This window comes from Dasypus novemcinctus, chromosome 25 (assembly GCF_030445035.2).
Source record: "Dasypus novemcinctus isolate mDasNov1 chromosome 25, mDasNov1.1.hap2, whole genome shotgun sequence".
NCBI lineage: Eukaryota > Metazoa > Chordata > Mammalia > Cingulata > Dasypodidae > Dasypus > Dasypus novemcinctus.
In genome coordinates, this window is record NC_080697.1 from 47,443,398 (window position 1) to 47,457,774 (window position 14,377).

A 14,377-nucleotide genomic window follows, 5' to 3' on the forward strand; every position below is an offset into this window, starting at 1 on the left:
GCCCCTAAATATGGGCTTTACAGAGAGAGTAGTGATTCTCTAATTACTAGGAGGAAATCATCATTAATCATTTAACATTCAGTGACACTAAGAGTTCATGAATTTGAAAGAAGCATCCAGTTGTTCATGTGTCTTACAAGTAATTCAGAGGACTTTAAAATCTGACTTTAAACCTATCTCACCTCATTCCCTGCATGTAAGTGAGTTGTATTATGAAAGTTCATTTGTAAGTTATTTAAAGCATGCAGTATAGTTTCCTATAGAAGCATTGACATAAATGACTAGGCCCTGTGCCCAAAATCTCATTTGTCCTTAATGTGGCTAATTTGCACTGCTGAAAATTTCTTAGCTAATGGGCCTCTAGGGATAGAGTGAGATGGGAAGTTGTCAGCAGTGGGTTTTTAGTGGTCAGCATCTCTAAGGAAGGGAATGTTTGGGAAAGACCAGGAAACACTTTTCTGGTATGACTGGGAAGTTACAGGCAGGGCTTAAGGCAATGTGCATCATTTAGAGAGAAATGTAGATTGACAACAGCCTTAGACCAGTAAGGATAGCAAAGAAACCCCAAGGATAGGGGCCAGCACATATCACAAAGGAAAGGGAAAGAAGAAAGCAAAGCAGAGTCTTTTATCTTTGCCCAGGCGGACTGTGGCAGAGTAAGAGAGAAGTATAAATGTGTAATAGATCAGAAAGATTTTTGGATTATTACTTTCTTTTACACTAACTTGGAAGAAAAGCAAACAGAAGGATAATGATAAATGTATATTATCCTAAGCAGCCCAAACTCTACTACCCATACTCAAAGTGGCTAATAGCCACTACAATTAGAAGAAAATGGCTAGGAAGAATGCCTGCTGTTTTTAGCCTAAGATACATAACCATACTCTGACAAAGCACTTATGTAGCATTATCTTTCTGGTTCAGCTGGAAATGACATGTGTCACCATACTATCATTTTGGCTAAGTAGAAAAACTAAGGTACAAAAATGCATGGCTCATGGTTGCTTTAAGCCTTTCTGATTACACTCTCTGAATGTTCATCTTGTGTCCTCCCTGGTTGTATAGTGTGTATATTCAGACACATACACACACACATTTATACATATATGATATAATAGGGGAGGAATGGGTAGAAGCACATTTGACTGTCATAGGTTTTGAGTTTCTTTGTGATAGGTTTGGCATTTCTGAACCCAGTGTCCTGCTTCCAGTCTTGTTTTGTATTATCATGCACTTGTATGAGTTGGTCAGAAGAGTTTTACTTTTCTGTAAATATTATTTGAAACCAGTGGAAGGAGCTCTTTACAGTGTCAGAAACTTCAGCTGCATTTTGTAAATACTACATGTGATGGTTAAGTTCATACATCAGCATGGCTAGGTTATGGTATCCAGTTTTTGGTTAAGCAAGCATTGGCCTGATTGTTATTGTGAGGGTGTTTCATGGATTTAAATCATTAGTCAATTGATTCTATCTATGGCTGATCAAAAAAGATTACCTTCAGCAATGAGAGAAGTATCATCCAATTAACTGAAGGCCTTAAAAGGAGAACTGATAATTTTAATAGTCAGAAAGAATTTCTGTCTCTACTTCTGTCAGCCAGCTTCACCTGTAGAATTCATTGAAACCCTCATCAGAGTTCCCAGTTTGCCGCCTGTGCTACAGAATTTGGACTTGCCAATCTCCAAGTCCTCATGAGCCAATTCCTGTAATACATCTCTTAATAAATATGTTTTATATTTTAAGATATATATATATATAAAGGTTAAGGATAAATAAATAAATAAATATATATATATATCTCATGTTGATTGTTGATTCAGGCAGATTAGTCTGAGGCTGCTTAGGATAAGCCCTGATCTTATGAATTGCTAGCAAATTGTGAATTGCTATCTTATGTTTATTTTTCATAGTCAATTTCAAGGTGACACAGGAAGAGGGTAGAATAGTAATAGCCAAGACCTTCCATAGATCATTGATAAGTCAAAAGTCCAAGAGCATATACTGCAGTTAAATTAAACTCAATCTCATAGAATGTGGTTGCCAATTTTCTCCAACAAACTTACATTCTTCTTTTCTTCTGAATTCTTCTAACAAAAGATACCTTGCTAACCCTTAAGTCTTAATTCTCATACTCCCAGAAGTAAGTAGAAGCTTAATATATTTTAGTGTGAAGAGTTTCTAAGAACATCATAAATCCTTCTGATAGTTATAATCCAAAATTTTATCAGCTCTTACAATTTAATGAGATTTACTCACACCTATGGTGAACTTCATTTACTTGTGTGCACACTTCTGGGAATACAATTTATCACAACTTTTTAAAAAGCTCTACACCACCCTGATATCATTGTCATATGAAACAATAACTGATGTTTTGCTACAGTGGACCGAAACTGTGTCTTTCATTACCAAGGCTATCAGTTAATCTTTTTAAAAATTTCTTCTGGGAAAAAAAAAAAAAGGACAGATTTCCTATTAATTTCTCAATGACTTGTTAGAAATAAAATTAATATTTTACTTTGTGCCATCAGACTACTAGGTTTTAAATAACTTTAAATTTTTCATAAATGTTATATGTCCCTTATTTTCTTTGATATAAGAGAATGTCTTGGCAACATAAAAGAGGCTGTGTAACTTTCTTTTGCTAACTGCCCAGTATCACACCTTTAATTCTGGCAATACTTAAATTTTCAAGTTGTTGGTATTCTAATCATGGAATCTCTAAAGTGAAAATATCAGAGATCAAATCCATTCAGAAATAAATAAGGACATTAACCATATATAGAGAGACAGGAACAATAAAGAAAACAAAAAATAAAATCTAATAATTTTGTGTTTATATTTCTAAGGAAGTTGGTAGAGCTTTCTTGCTTAATTCAGAAGCTTCATTTTTATGACTTATTCTTACAAAAAGGCAAATGAAAAGCTAAATGATAATGTTTTAATCCTCTTAAACAAGTGTTGTGCTTTACTGAAAATGGAAACCTAGGATTATTGGGTGAGTGGTTGATAGGATTGATTAGGACCCTGCAGTCTCTCCAAATGTTAGAAGTGTTACATGTATTTAAAATAAAAAGTTACATACCATAGCACACACTGAAAACTCACCCCCTGGGTTAATTAGGCTTGTTATTTTTCTGAAGTCATTATCTTGTTAACATAAGTAGTCTTTGTATGTATGAAAAAGAAATCATACACCTCTTTTCCCTTTCTACTCTTCTAAAGCAAATATACTATGTTTTTCAAGTTGCATCTGAAGGTATAGTAGTACTGATAAATTTGAAGTGCTTTCATATATCTCCTTTTATCTTCTCTGTAACCCAATTAGGGTAGAAAATGCAAATAAATACTTGTTCGTTAACTTAATAAATATTTATTAGTTCATGGTCATATTTCAGGTCCATAGTGAAAGTAGGATTCAAGGATTAATAGATGTAACCTTTACCAAAATGGAGCTGATAGTACCCCAAGGGGGATACACATGTAGTAAACAATGACAGTTCAGGATTGGGATTTGCGTATTATACACAGTGCTGTTTAAGAGTTACATTGTTTCACCAAGGACCTAATATTTTATGTGGACCTTAAAGAATGAGAAGAAATTATCCAGGTGATGGTGTGCTGGTAAGTGCTTAGCAACTGAGTCTGTGGGCAAAAGCCCTGATTTATATAGAATTTGCCAGCTTCCCATCATGGATGATTTCAAGCTACCACCAAGTCACTGACTCACAAAATTTCTGAAAATATCAATATTGTCTCTTGTGAGCCAGCACAGGCCAGCCCCCCAGCATGCCACTCTTTGCCAAATTAGAGGGTATAAGGATCTTGCAGACAAAGAAAACTGCCTGGCCAAAGACATGGCAACCTGTTTTACATTTGGGGAGTATTACAGAGTTTGGTGTACGTAATGATTAGAATGCTTAGAAGAAGGTGCAAGAGATAAGGCAAGGCCAGACTGCAGGATGCCTCCCAGTGTAAACTTTAGCTTGTGGGCACTAAAGAGCCTTTGTTATTTTAAGTGGAAGATTCACATGAGATTCTGTGTTTTAGGTGTCAGTGTGAAGCATGGATTGGGAGAGGACTAGCCTGATGGGAGGAAACCAAACCCCCATTGCACTTGGACTGTCCTGAGAAAGTCACTGGGTAAAAAGGGCAATGTGAATTTGGAAGATGTTTTAGAAAAAGATGAGGTAGTATTTGACTACTTATTTGAAGTGGGCTTAAAGGGGAAAGAAAAATCAAAGATGAATTTAAAGTGTCTAGTGTAGGTAGTTAGGAGAATGGTTCTTTCATAAAATAGTGGGGCAGAGTAGTTAGGAACACACATTTAGGGCCAGACGGCTTGGGTTGCAATAGTGGATCCATCACTCGCAAGCCATGTAACTATCTCAGTTTTCTTATATATCAAATGGAACAATAATGTACATTGCTATCATAGGTTGCCAGGGCTGCTATGGCAAATACCACAAATAGGTTCAACAGCAAGAATTTATTGGTTCACAGTTTGGAGCTAGATGTTCAAAATCAAGGTAGCAGCAAAGCCAAGCTTTCTCCCAGGGTCGGTAGCATTGTGGTGATGGCAGTGCTCTGTCACACAGTGATCTCTTTCTCCTCTCTGGCTTCTGCTGACTTCTTGCTTCTTCTGACTGTGTCTGAATTTCCTCTCAAGTCCCACCCAAATTCAGTTTGGCCACACATTAACTAATTCTAACATCTTCAAAAGGTCCTGTTTTCAAATGGATTCATACACATGGGAACACAGATCAAGACTGAAACATGTAATTTTGGGGGGGACATTGTTCAATCCCCAATCTCCAACAGTTCCTCATAGGCTTTAAAAGAAGATGAAATAAAAATATTAGTAAAAGTGCTTTCACAGAGAAATGGTAATCATTTTGATATTTGGGAAGAGTAGCTGAGACTATCCCAAAGCAAGAAAAGAGTAAGTATTGTACCTCATTACAGTCAGTCAGTGTACTTATGGAAAAGGATCATGACTGAAAATCATTTAGTCAATCAGTGGCATAGGCTGGGCTGAAAATACAGTGTGACATCTGACATATTGTCTAGCAAAAGATTGTTGTGCCACTTCGTGTTTGAATGGCAAGATACAGTTTAGATGAAAAATATTGGCATTTCTGTTGTATTCCCTTGTGTATAGTCATAACAGAACTGAAAATCTAAACTCTGTCAAAAAAGCCAGATGCCAATTTGTCATACAAAAATCTACAGTTCCTTACAAAAACCAAGGATTTTTCTACCACTTCATTCCATCTTAAGTTTTCTGATTTTAGCAGCAGAACTGTTATAAACTCACATCTGGTATAGAAATTTCTCTCAGTATGAAGAAAAATGAAGCACCTGTTCATAATAAGATTTAATATTGCAATAGCATGATGACTATTATATGGAAGTAAATTTCCATGCATATTATCTTTTATGTGGATTCTCTGCCATATGCTAGACAATAAAGATGAAATTACTGGATAAATCTTGAGTAAAAACATGCTTAGACTAGTCAGTAGTGACCATTCATCCTTCTATTCTTCCGAAGAATATTTGCTGAGTGCCTGCAGGCACTGTGCTAGATAACTGAAGACGCGATGCCTCTTGGAACTGTACCACACAATAGCCCCCATTGAAACCTAACTGCTGCCCTAAGAGTGATTTGCAGTCTAGTTGTGGAGACAGATATAAACAAGGGTAATGAAGTGAAAAATGAAGGGAGTTGCTATTATAAACATTAAAAGGCCATGAAAGCACTGATATATTCTACAGAAATCACACAATTACGTTCAAATTGTTAGATTCTTTTATAAATTGTCAGCAAATATTGAGACCCCACTGGGTATCTTAACAGTCTGCTTAATATACACTGATGAAATAAAAATATAATTCAAAATCAATCATCAGTATTAGTCTGTACTTTCTGTTTCCCAGCTTGGAAGCACAATTAAGTATCCTCCTGCAATTTTACATTTTCCTAGTTCTAAGAAAGTATTTCCATAGGTAAGACTAGAAAGCAATAAGAAGAAAAGAGATAAATGGCAAAACACATTGGACATCCCCATCCAGTCACCTCTCGCTGCACCCCCCTTGTTCCTGGTCTGCCCCCATATAGGTCAGACAGTCTCTAGGACCAAATTCAAGGAATTCATTCTAGCCAGAAATGTACCATTGTGTGTTATCTTTCCATTGTGTAGTGGCACCAGGGCCATAGATGAAGACAAAAAAATCAAAAGGACAGCCTTAGCATCTTAATGCTGGTATGAATATTTAACATTTAAAGACCGAATAATCATTGAACACGTACCAGAAGCATGCAGATATGTACATAGGTGCCAAGACATTACCTCAAAATAAAAGGGAGATCAGAGTGCCATGTGGTTAGAACCTTAGTTGGGATTGAGCAGTCTTGTCAAAAATCCACCCTCTGCCCTCCTGCTGAATCCAGTCTGTTGGTAAGAAGTTCTAATGAGAATTAAGGCATGCATTTTGAAACCACTTGATAAGGACTGAAAAGTCTAAGATGGGATTATATGCAAACTAGATCCAGAACTGCCCCAGCTCAGCCTTGAGAGCAGAGTTAATTCTCAAACTAATTTAGCCTCCAAATAAGGAACTGGTGTCCATCTCTCAGGCCAAAATACAAGTCTGCCTTCTTTGTATTCCCTTTTATAGCAGCTTTTAATCTTGCTCTAGAATGTGTATTTATAAGGGTGCTCATTTTACTAGCCTTTCTGAGAAATAAACACATTGTATTTGTTCTCTGATTTATGTGAGGGAGGATATGGTTTATAAATTTCAAGTCATAGATAGTTATAGCTAGAAGGGACCTTGAAGACCATTTAGTTTATTTTCAATAGTCACTGAGTGAAACAACTGTGGCTTTATTAAAGCCGGCAGTGTCCCAGGCCACCCAGAGAGTGACCAGAGTGTAGAACCAGAGCCCTTGTCTCCTGACTAAGCCAGAAATCTTTCCACTCTACCACAGGACCACTTAAAATGTGTCTTTGTTGCCCTCATGAACATTAGGTTGATTCTTTCAGCATTTTTACGTTCTTAGAAACTACCGTCTTCAGGTTTTTTAAAAAAATAAAATACTCTTAATACTTTTCACTTTTCTCCTAGTGCTCAAAATATTTCCAGCACGTATACCTGTAAAGTGAAAGAAGGCTCCAGAAAGGAGGATTAGGACGAAGATGACTTAGGTCCTATTTCTAGCTTCATTTTCTGGTCTTATGACTTAGGCAAATCACATGATCTGCTTTGCATATCAGTTTCCTCATTGGTAAAATAGACACCTCTGTTCTGTCTGCTTTGAGTTGCTATTGGGATGAAATGCAATCGTGTATATAAGCACTTTATAAACTAAGTGCTGAGTGAAATGATATTTTTAATTATAGTGCTTCTTCTGTATAGCCATATTTGTTCTAGCTTGGGCAAGTTAAATTTCAGTGTAAATAAATGCAACTGTTTATTTTGTCAATAAAATGCCATCAATATTTTCCTTTCAGCAAGTGAACAATGGCCTTACACTTAGTGATCTTCCTTTACACATGCTGAACAACATATTATACAGATTTTCAGATGGATGGGATATCATAACTTTAGGTCAAGTGACTCCAACGTTGTATATGCTCAGTGAAGACAGACAGTTGTGGAAGAAACTTTGTCAGTACCATTTTGCTGAAAAGCAGGTAAGTATGATGGCAGAAATGTCATCCTTCAGGTTTCATGAGTTTAGTAGAGACCTCCTAAGGAATCTCATAGTACATAAATATACACCTGTTACAGGTGTTTACTTATGCAGTGTACTTCTGGCACTTTCTTTTTTTCCAAGGGAAAATCAGAATTTTTTGGAATTGCCTATGATTTTTCTATAGATCGTACAGTTTATTTTTCATAATTAAAAATAATCATAATTCTAAAAATAGCCCAAAACAACAAAACAAAGCAAGAATTAAGTTCTTTTTCTACCTCTTACAATAGTAGTAGTATATCAAAGTTACTAGTTGATTTTATTTTCTCCTTAATTTGATGAATCAAATTCCAGTTTATCCGTTTACCAAGCTATGTATCCATTAAAAAGTTATTTAACCTCTTTGAGCCTTAGTTTTCTGTTATCATTTGGTAACACACCTCTCTTCATTCTCCAGGAATACTCTTTCACTTTCCTCTATTTCCTGCTGCCTTCAAGAAGCAGTTGTGGGCACAGTCACAGAGCTTATGTTTCTATATAACTTGCTAGGGGTCTTTCCCCATGTTGTTTGCTTACTCATCATTCAAAGTTAAATCCTCTTGTTATTGATTCTAGATGACTGCAGAACTCATTCAGTCATTCATTTATGACTGATATTTAGTGGCACAGATATTTAGTGGCTGTTTGCCATTTGTGAGGCAGTATGACAGGTAAGGGGAATATAGTGATGAACAAGGCAGATATGGTCCCTGCTCTTATGGAGCACTGTGTAGGAGGGGAGAGACAGATATTGGACATCTCAGTAGATACATGTTTAATTTAAATTGTGATAAATGCTATGATGGAGTAGTATAGATTTAAGCACACATTGTCTACTCTTGAAGGACAGGGCAGGAGTAAGGGGAATTCCTTGAGAAAGTGAACATAATCTAGGCAATTAGGGATAAGAAGGTTTTAGGCAGTGAAAAATAGCCACTGGGTCAGGTACATAGAGGGTGAGAAGAAAGTGACACAAGAAGTAGTGCTGAAGCCAGGGGCCAGAGCATACATTGACGCTCTTAGTCATTATCCAAAAATCTTAGGAAAGCCATTGAAGGATTTTGACTAAATTGCATTTTTAATAAAAGATTCTTCTTGCTCTTCTTTGAGGAATAGATTAAAGTGGAATGCAAGAAGACATATTAAGAGAGTATCCCAGGAAAGACTAACAGATGGTCATAAGAAAGAAGGGTTGTGACAAAGGAAGTGCAAAAGTGAACAGATTTGGAAGCTATGTAGGAGATAAAATGGATAGATTTGATGCTTGGTTGGCTGTGAGAGTGAAGATGAGGGGCCGGTACAGGCGGTTTCTGGCTTGCACCCAGTGGTGGACAGCCGTGCATTTCACAGTGGTGGGGAACCCTGGAAGGGAAAGGCAGGTCTGGGGATGAGGTGATGAGTTAAAGGGTTGGGCATGGTGAGTTTGAGATTCCTTTCAAATATCTTAAAGAAAAATGCAGAAAATAGGCAGTTAGGTATTCTGAGGAACTATCAGGTCTTAACTGTTTACACAGAGTACTAATGGAAATGCCTGACAGTTATTTTTATAAATCTAACAGTATTTTTAAGAATATCTACTGACCATTTCTGTGATCCTTGGATTTTCTTAAATATGCCACTCTAAAGAAGTTAAATGTCTCTTCTACACCAATATTTGTCATACCAGAATAGTTAATTATAATTAGCAATCAGCACCTACAGGTGCATCTTGTTTGCAAACATTTTTTTGACTGAATTTTAAAAACAGCAGCAGAAAGAATTACCTGTTCTTCAGTGCTTTTTTCAGACTCTGAAAAAAGACAAGCATATTAGAAATAACTATGAAAATAGCACAGGTTAGGAAGCATCCTCTAAGTGGAAACTGAGTGCTGTGTAAAGATTGATGTGATCGATCTAAAATTACGTTGGAAGGAAAAGTTGACTAATTTGACTGGAATATCTTGTTAGGATGTTGGGTTTGAGATAATTTAGGAGAAAAATAATATAGCGGGCAGGAAAATTCTCAATTTTGCTGCAAGTGTACGTTCGTGTAGTATAGAATTAGTAAGCTGTAAAAGTAAGACACAAATAGTTGTTTTTACTCCCTAGGAATTAATTTTTTAGAAAGGCTCGGAGGATACAGAAATTAACATAATTAGGCCTATAATTACTTTTCTTTATTTTCAAACTGTCGTCCTTTTAAATTTTACTAGAAACAAAAATTTCCTCATTGGTTATCATAATTTCAAAACAAGGTACTCAAAAGCCATGATTGAGGTAGGAGTATGTTATCCAAGTTATTTTTTCAAATACAAAAAGTAAAACATGTTCCTTTCAACAGCAAACAACTCAAAAGGCTAGCATAATTTTTTTTTAAAGTAAAAGGTACCTACCACTTCCTAAGGATAGCTACTGTTAATAGTTTAGTACACATAGGTTCAAGCTTTTATACATACACAAATATATCTATCTATGTCATTCTGCAGCTTTCATTATCTAACAGCTTTTACATACAGTCCACCCAAAATGTACAGTTCAGTGGGTTTTAGCATATCACAGAGTTGTACAACAATCACCAGTCAATTTTAGAATACTTTACTCACCTCAGGAAGAAATCCTCTGTCCTTTACCTGTCATCTCTCCTGTCCTCCATCCTCTCCCTTCCTCACCTCAGCCCAAAGCAACCATTAATCTGCTTTTGTCTTGTATAATTGCCTATTCTGTACATTTCAAATGAAATCATATAATAGGTGATCTTCTGTGACTGTCTTCTTTCACTGAGGATAATGTTTTCAAGGTTCATCCATGTTGTAGCATATATCAGTACGTCATTTCACTTATGACCAAATAATATTCTACTGTATGGCTATACCACCTTTTGTTTATCCACTCATCAGTTTAGAGACATGTGGGTTGTTTTTACCTTTTGACTATTTATAAGTACCGATGTTATAAGCATTCATGTACAAGTTTTTGTGTGAACATGTTTTCATTTCTCTTAAGTATATACATAGTGAAATTGTTGGGTCAGATGGTGACGCTATTTAAATTTTTGAAGATATCTGCCAGACTGTTTTCCAAAGGTATTTTACATTCCCACCAGGAGTGTATGCGGGTTCTGATTTATCCACATTCTCGCCAACGCGTGTTATTATGTGACTTTTTAATTGTAGCCGTCCATAGTGAGCATGAAGTTGTATCTTCCTGCATTTCATTGATGGCTATTGAAGTCAAGCATCTTCTCGTGTGCTTAATGTCCATTTGTATATCTTTGGAGAAAAGTCTGTTCAAATCCTTTGTCCATTTTTTAAATTGCATTGTCTTTTTAAATATAGATCATGGATATCTTCCAGATCAGAATATTTAAATACTTTTAACAACTATATAGCATTCCATTATAGACATACTATGATTTATTTTAATATTTCCTTACTAATCTGTTGAATTTAATTTCAAATAAATGTTTGATGCACTGCTGTCTTTTTAAATTAACTTTGTACATTATGTTATTCTTTGAAAATCATCTGCTGGTTCTGAACAGAATTTTGCTTATGTCCAGTTTTGTAGACATTTGATACTTTCAGAAAAAGGTCATATCGAATGGAAGCTGATGTATTTTGCACTTCAGAAATATTACCCAACTAAAGAGCAGTATGGAGACACTTTACATTTTTGTCGGCACTGCAGTATTCTCTTTTGGAAGGTAATAATTTCAAATATACTTTTGGAGGTGGAGAGTAAAAACTTGGTGAAACAATCATTTCTATTTTAATTGTAATGGTAAAATAAAAAATAGGAAATACTGTTTATGAAAAGAAAGTTATTGAGATATGTTTTACCAGTTATTGGGACAATGTTGAAAACCAAATTGTTTCATCACCTTTTTTTCCTCTCAGTTGTTTCTTCCTTTAATAGACATTAGTATATAATAGGTTTATCCCAAAGAGCAAGTGAGGGTGAGAAAGCTTTCTGGCTCCCATTCCTACTTTTCAAGTCCATGACAGGAATTGTGTTGGCAACTGCTGATGGTGTTATTTGCAACAGGCTCTGGAATGCCCCCGCCAATCCTCAATCTGAGGATAAAGAGATTTAAGACTTTTCCTTCCCTCTTTTAGAAACCTAAGGAAATAATTCTCCTTGTTTCTCTGAACTTGGCCATCAGCCTAGTTCTCTGATGATCAAATTCTCCATTTCATTTAGTTGTTTTCAGATTATCACCTATCAATATTGTCACATGCAATTTACTATTTCTCGGAGCTTCTTTTCTCAAAGCCAAATTTTTATAATGTGCAGGTCAATAAAGAAATTACTACACTGATATGAAATTCTACAGTCTCAGACTTTAAAATAAACATGTAGTTTTCTCATTTATTTGATCAAAACTTAAGGCTCTCATTACTTATCTGCAAGGCTAATCCTTTAGTGAAAAACTTAAATATCTTCAGCAATTTTGCATCCAAGGAATGGGTGAGGAATTCTTTGTCCTATTGCTTTCCTATTATTTGCTTTACTTTTTCTTATCTAGATTATGTCTCAGGTAAAACTGGTTTTCCATAGCCAGATGTAGACTCCTGTGTACCACTTCTTTGGTACAATTTTCTTAACATGTTAATATTGTTTCACCCTAGAATGCATTTCTGTGGTTTGTGGTGAGTTTGAATATATTTGATAGTGTGAGATTTCTCAGGGCTGGGGGAAACTAAACTCACAGCAAGTTCTAGATTGTTGAAAAAGAAACAACTTTTTGATTTCTTATTTCAAATTACATTTATAATAATTTTGAAAGTTGTAATCCATGGTTGAGCTCAAAAACTCAAAAAGATGTTGAGTTTTTCATATATGTATATTTGGAGGCACTGAATATTGAACCCAGGACCTCATTCTTAGGAAGCAATCACTCAGCCACTGAGCTACACCTGCTCTCCTATATTATTTTTATAAAGCTTTTTACTATATACAAAGCAAGCAGTTTTCTTAAATAATTACTGAAGCTTTCATGCATGAATAACCTAGTTTTTTTTTCTAATTTGTTATTTTATATTTTTGTGTAAGTCCCTTCTTTCTTGAAATTAAACAGATGGAAAATATGTCCTGTTTTTTTGCCCATAGTATAATTGTTCTGCAGAGCATAATCCTTCTGGAGCAGGGAACATTTTCTATTCTCATCTTGGTGGCAGGCACATACTACTAGCTTAGTAACTTCTAGCTGGGCATATACTACCGGGTACTTAGTAAATGCCTGATGAATGAATTAATAAATCAATCAGTGTGATTACAGATATATAGAAGAGAGCCCTATTTTTGTTGTCTTCTCCCTAGTTACAGGTCACAGGAAAAAAAAGTGACAAAGTATATAGAAGTCTTGGGTTCTCACCTTGGCTTTGATACTTGACCCTAAAGCATTCTGGACTTACCTTTCTCTGCAATTCCTTGTAGGACTAAGATCTGTTGCTTCTGTTAAAAGCATTGACACTGACTGAAAACACAATGTTATATGCTTGAGAATTACAGTAAGAGTAATTCTTACTGCACAGTAAGAGTGCTTCTCCTAGTGTGTTCTTGATTCTCCTGAGCAGACTGTCTTATATTATGGAAACATTAGAAGGAGTGATACTTTTGTGGGGGCTGTAAAGTAGGGGAAAATACTGTTCATGGGATAAAAGTCTTTTGGTTTTGCATATGATAGTCAATATTTCCAAGAATAATATTTAATTATAGTGGAGCTCTCCCTATCTGACAAGTAATTAACAAAGAAACAACTATTCTCTTCTTAGTTTCTATATTGTTAGACAATATAAAAATATGCTGTTAAAGTATCCTGAAATAGGGAAATTCTGACTTTAAAAATTGAGAGATAATTTTTGGCTTTCTAAGAGAATTTGCCTATAAATTTTTACATTTACCAAATCTTCCTATTGCATTCGACCATGTTAGAACAAGTCTTTCCTAAAAAGAAGTCTTCCTGCACTTTCAGTTTGGAATACTATCTTATTCTTGGAGGGTCCTATGATATCACACTTCACCATAACAAGAGAGTTTAAGGATTGGCCTAAATTCATTCAGGTAAAGTTTTTATCATGTTGCAGCTTTGTCTGCCATTTATCATTCCAAAAGTTATTGGTTACAATCAACTTTATTACTGACTCTAAGTAAAAGTATAAAGAAAAATCAACCTCTGGAATTTCTGGGGGAATTTATTTCTTAATTTAACTCCTAAAGAAGCCAGATACTTTTTGGCTTGTCTCCCAGGTCTGCTCCACCGTGTTTCGCCCAACGTAGCTTATTGAGAGGCATTGTGGGAAATGTGCAGATTTTGAAGTCAGGCCATCCTAGACCTGTCTCCAGGCTCTAATCCTTATTTTTTGGCCATGGTCAGTCCCATAGCCTCAGTTTTGATAATATAACCTACCATATAGAGTAGTTGTGAGGATTAAATAATACTCTATCAAGCACGTACATGGTTGGTGCTCATAAAATGGTACCTACTGCTATTACTCATTTTCTTTAAATCCTAATATTTTTTGTTAAGAAACTAAAAGTAATATCAAACCTATTTACAAAGAGAGTCTCTGGGGTTCTGGTGAATCTAAGTTTTTACTAGGTCCCTCAGACTCAATCAGGAGCTGGCACCATGGTTGTGTATCCATTTCTGTTTT

At 35.6% G+C, this 14,377-nt stretch overlaps 1 protein-coding gene across 3 annotated transcripts in view; it reads left to right on the top strand.

Annotated features, from left to right (window-relative positions):
* The window catches only part of FBXO25 (F-box protein 25), a 94,187-nt gene that overhangs the window by 66,870 nt on the left and 12,940 nt on the right, over nt 1-14,377 (top strand). For 2 of the 3 annotated variants that reach the window (XM_004463142.5, XM_004463141.4), the window contains exons 8-9: nt 7,519-7,701; nt 11,281-11,424. In XM_004463142.5, coding sequence (XP_004463199.1) covers nt 7,519-7,701; nt 11,281-11,424 — 327 coding nt within the window. The remainder of the gene's footprint in view (nt 1-7,518; nt 7,702-11,280; nt 11,425-14,377) is intronic. The other variant, XM_071211849.1, reaches the window with a different exon arrangement.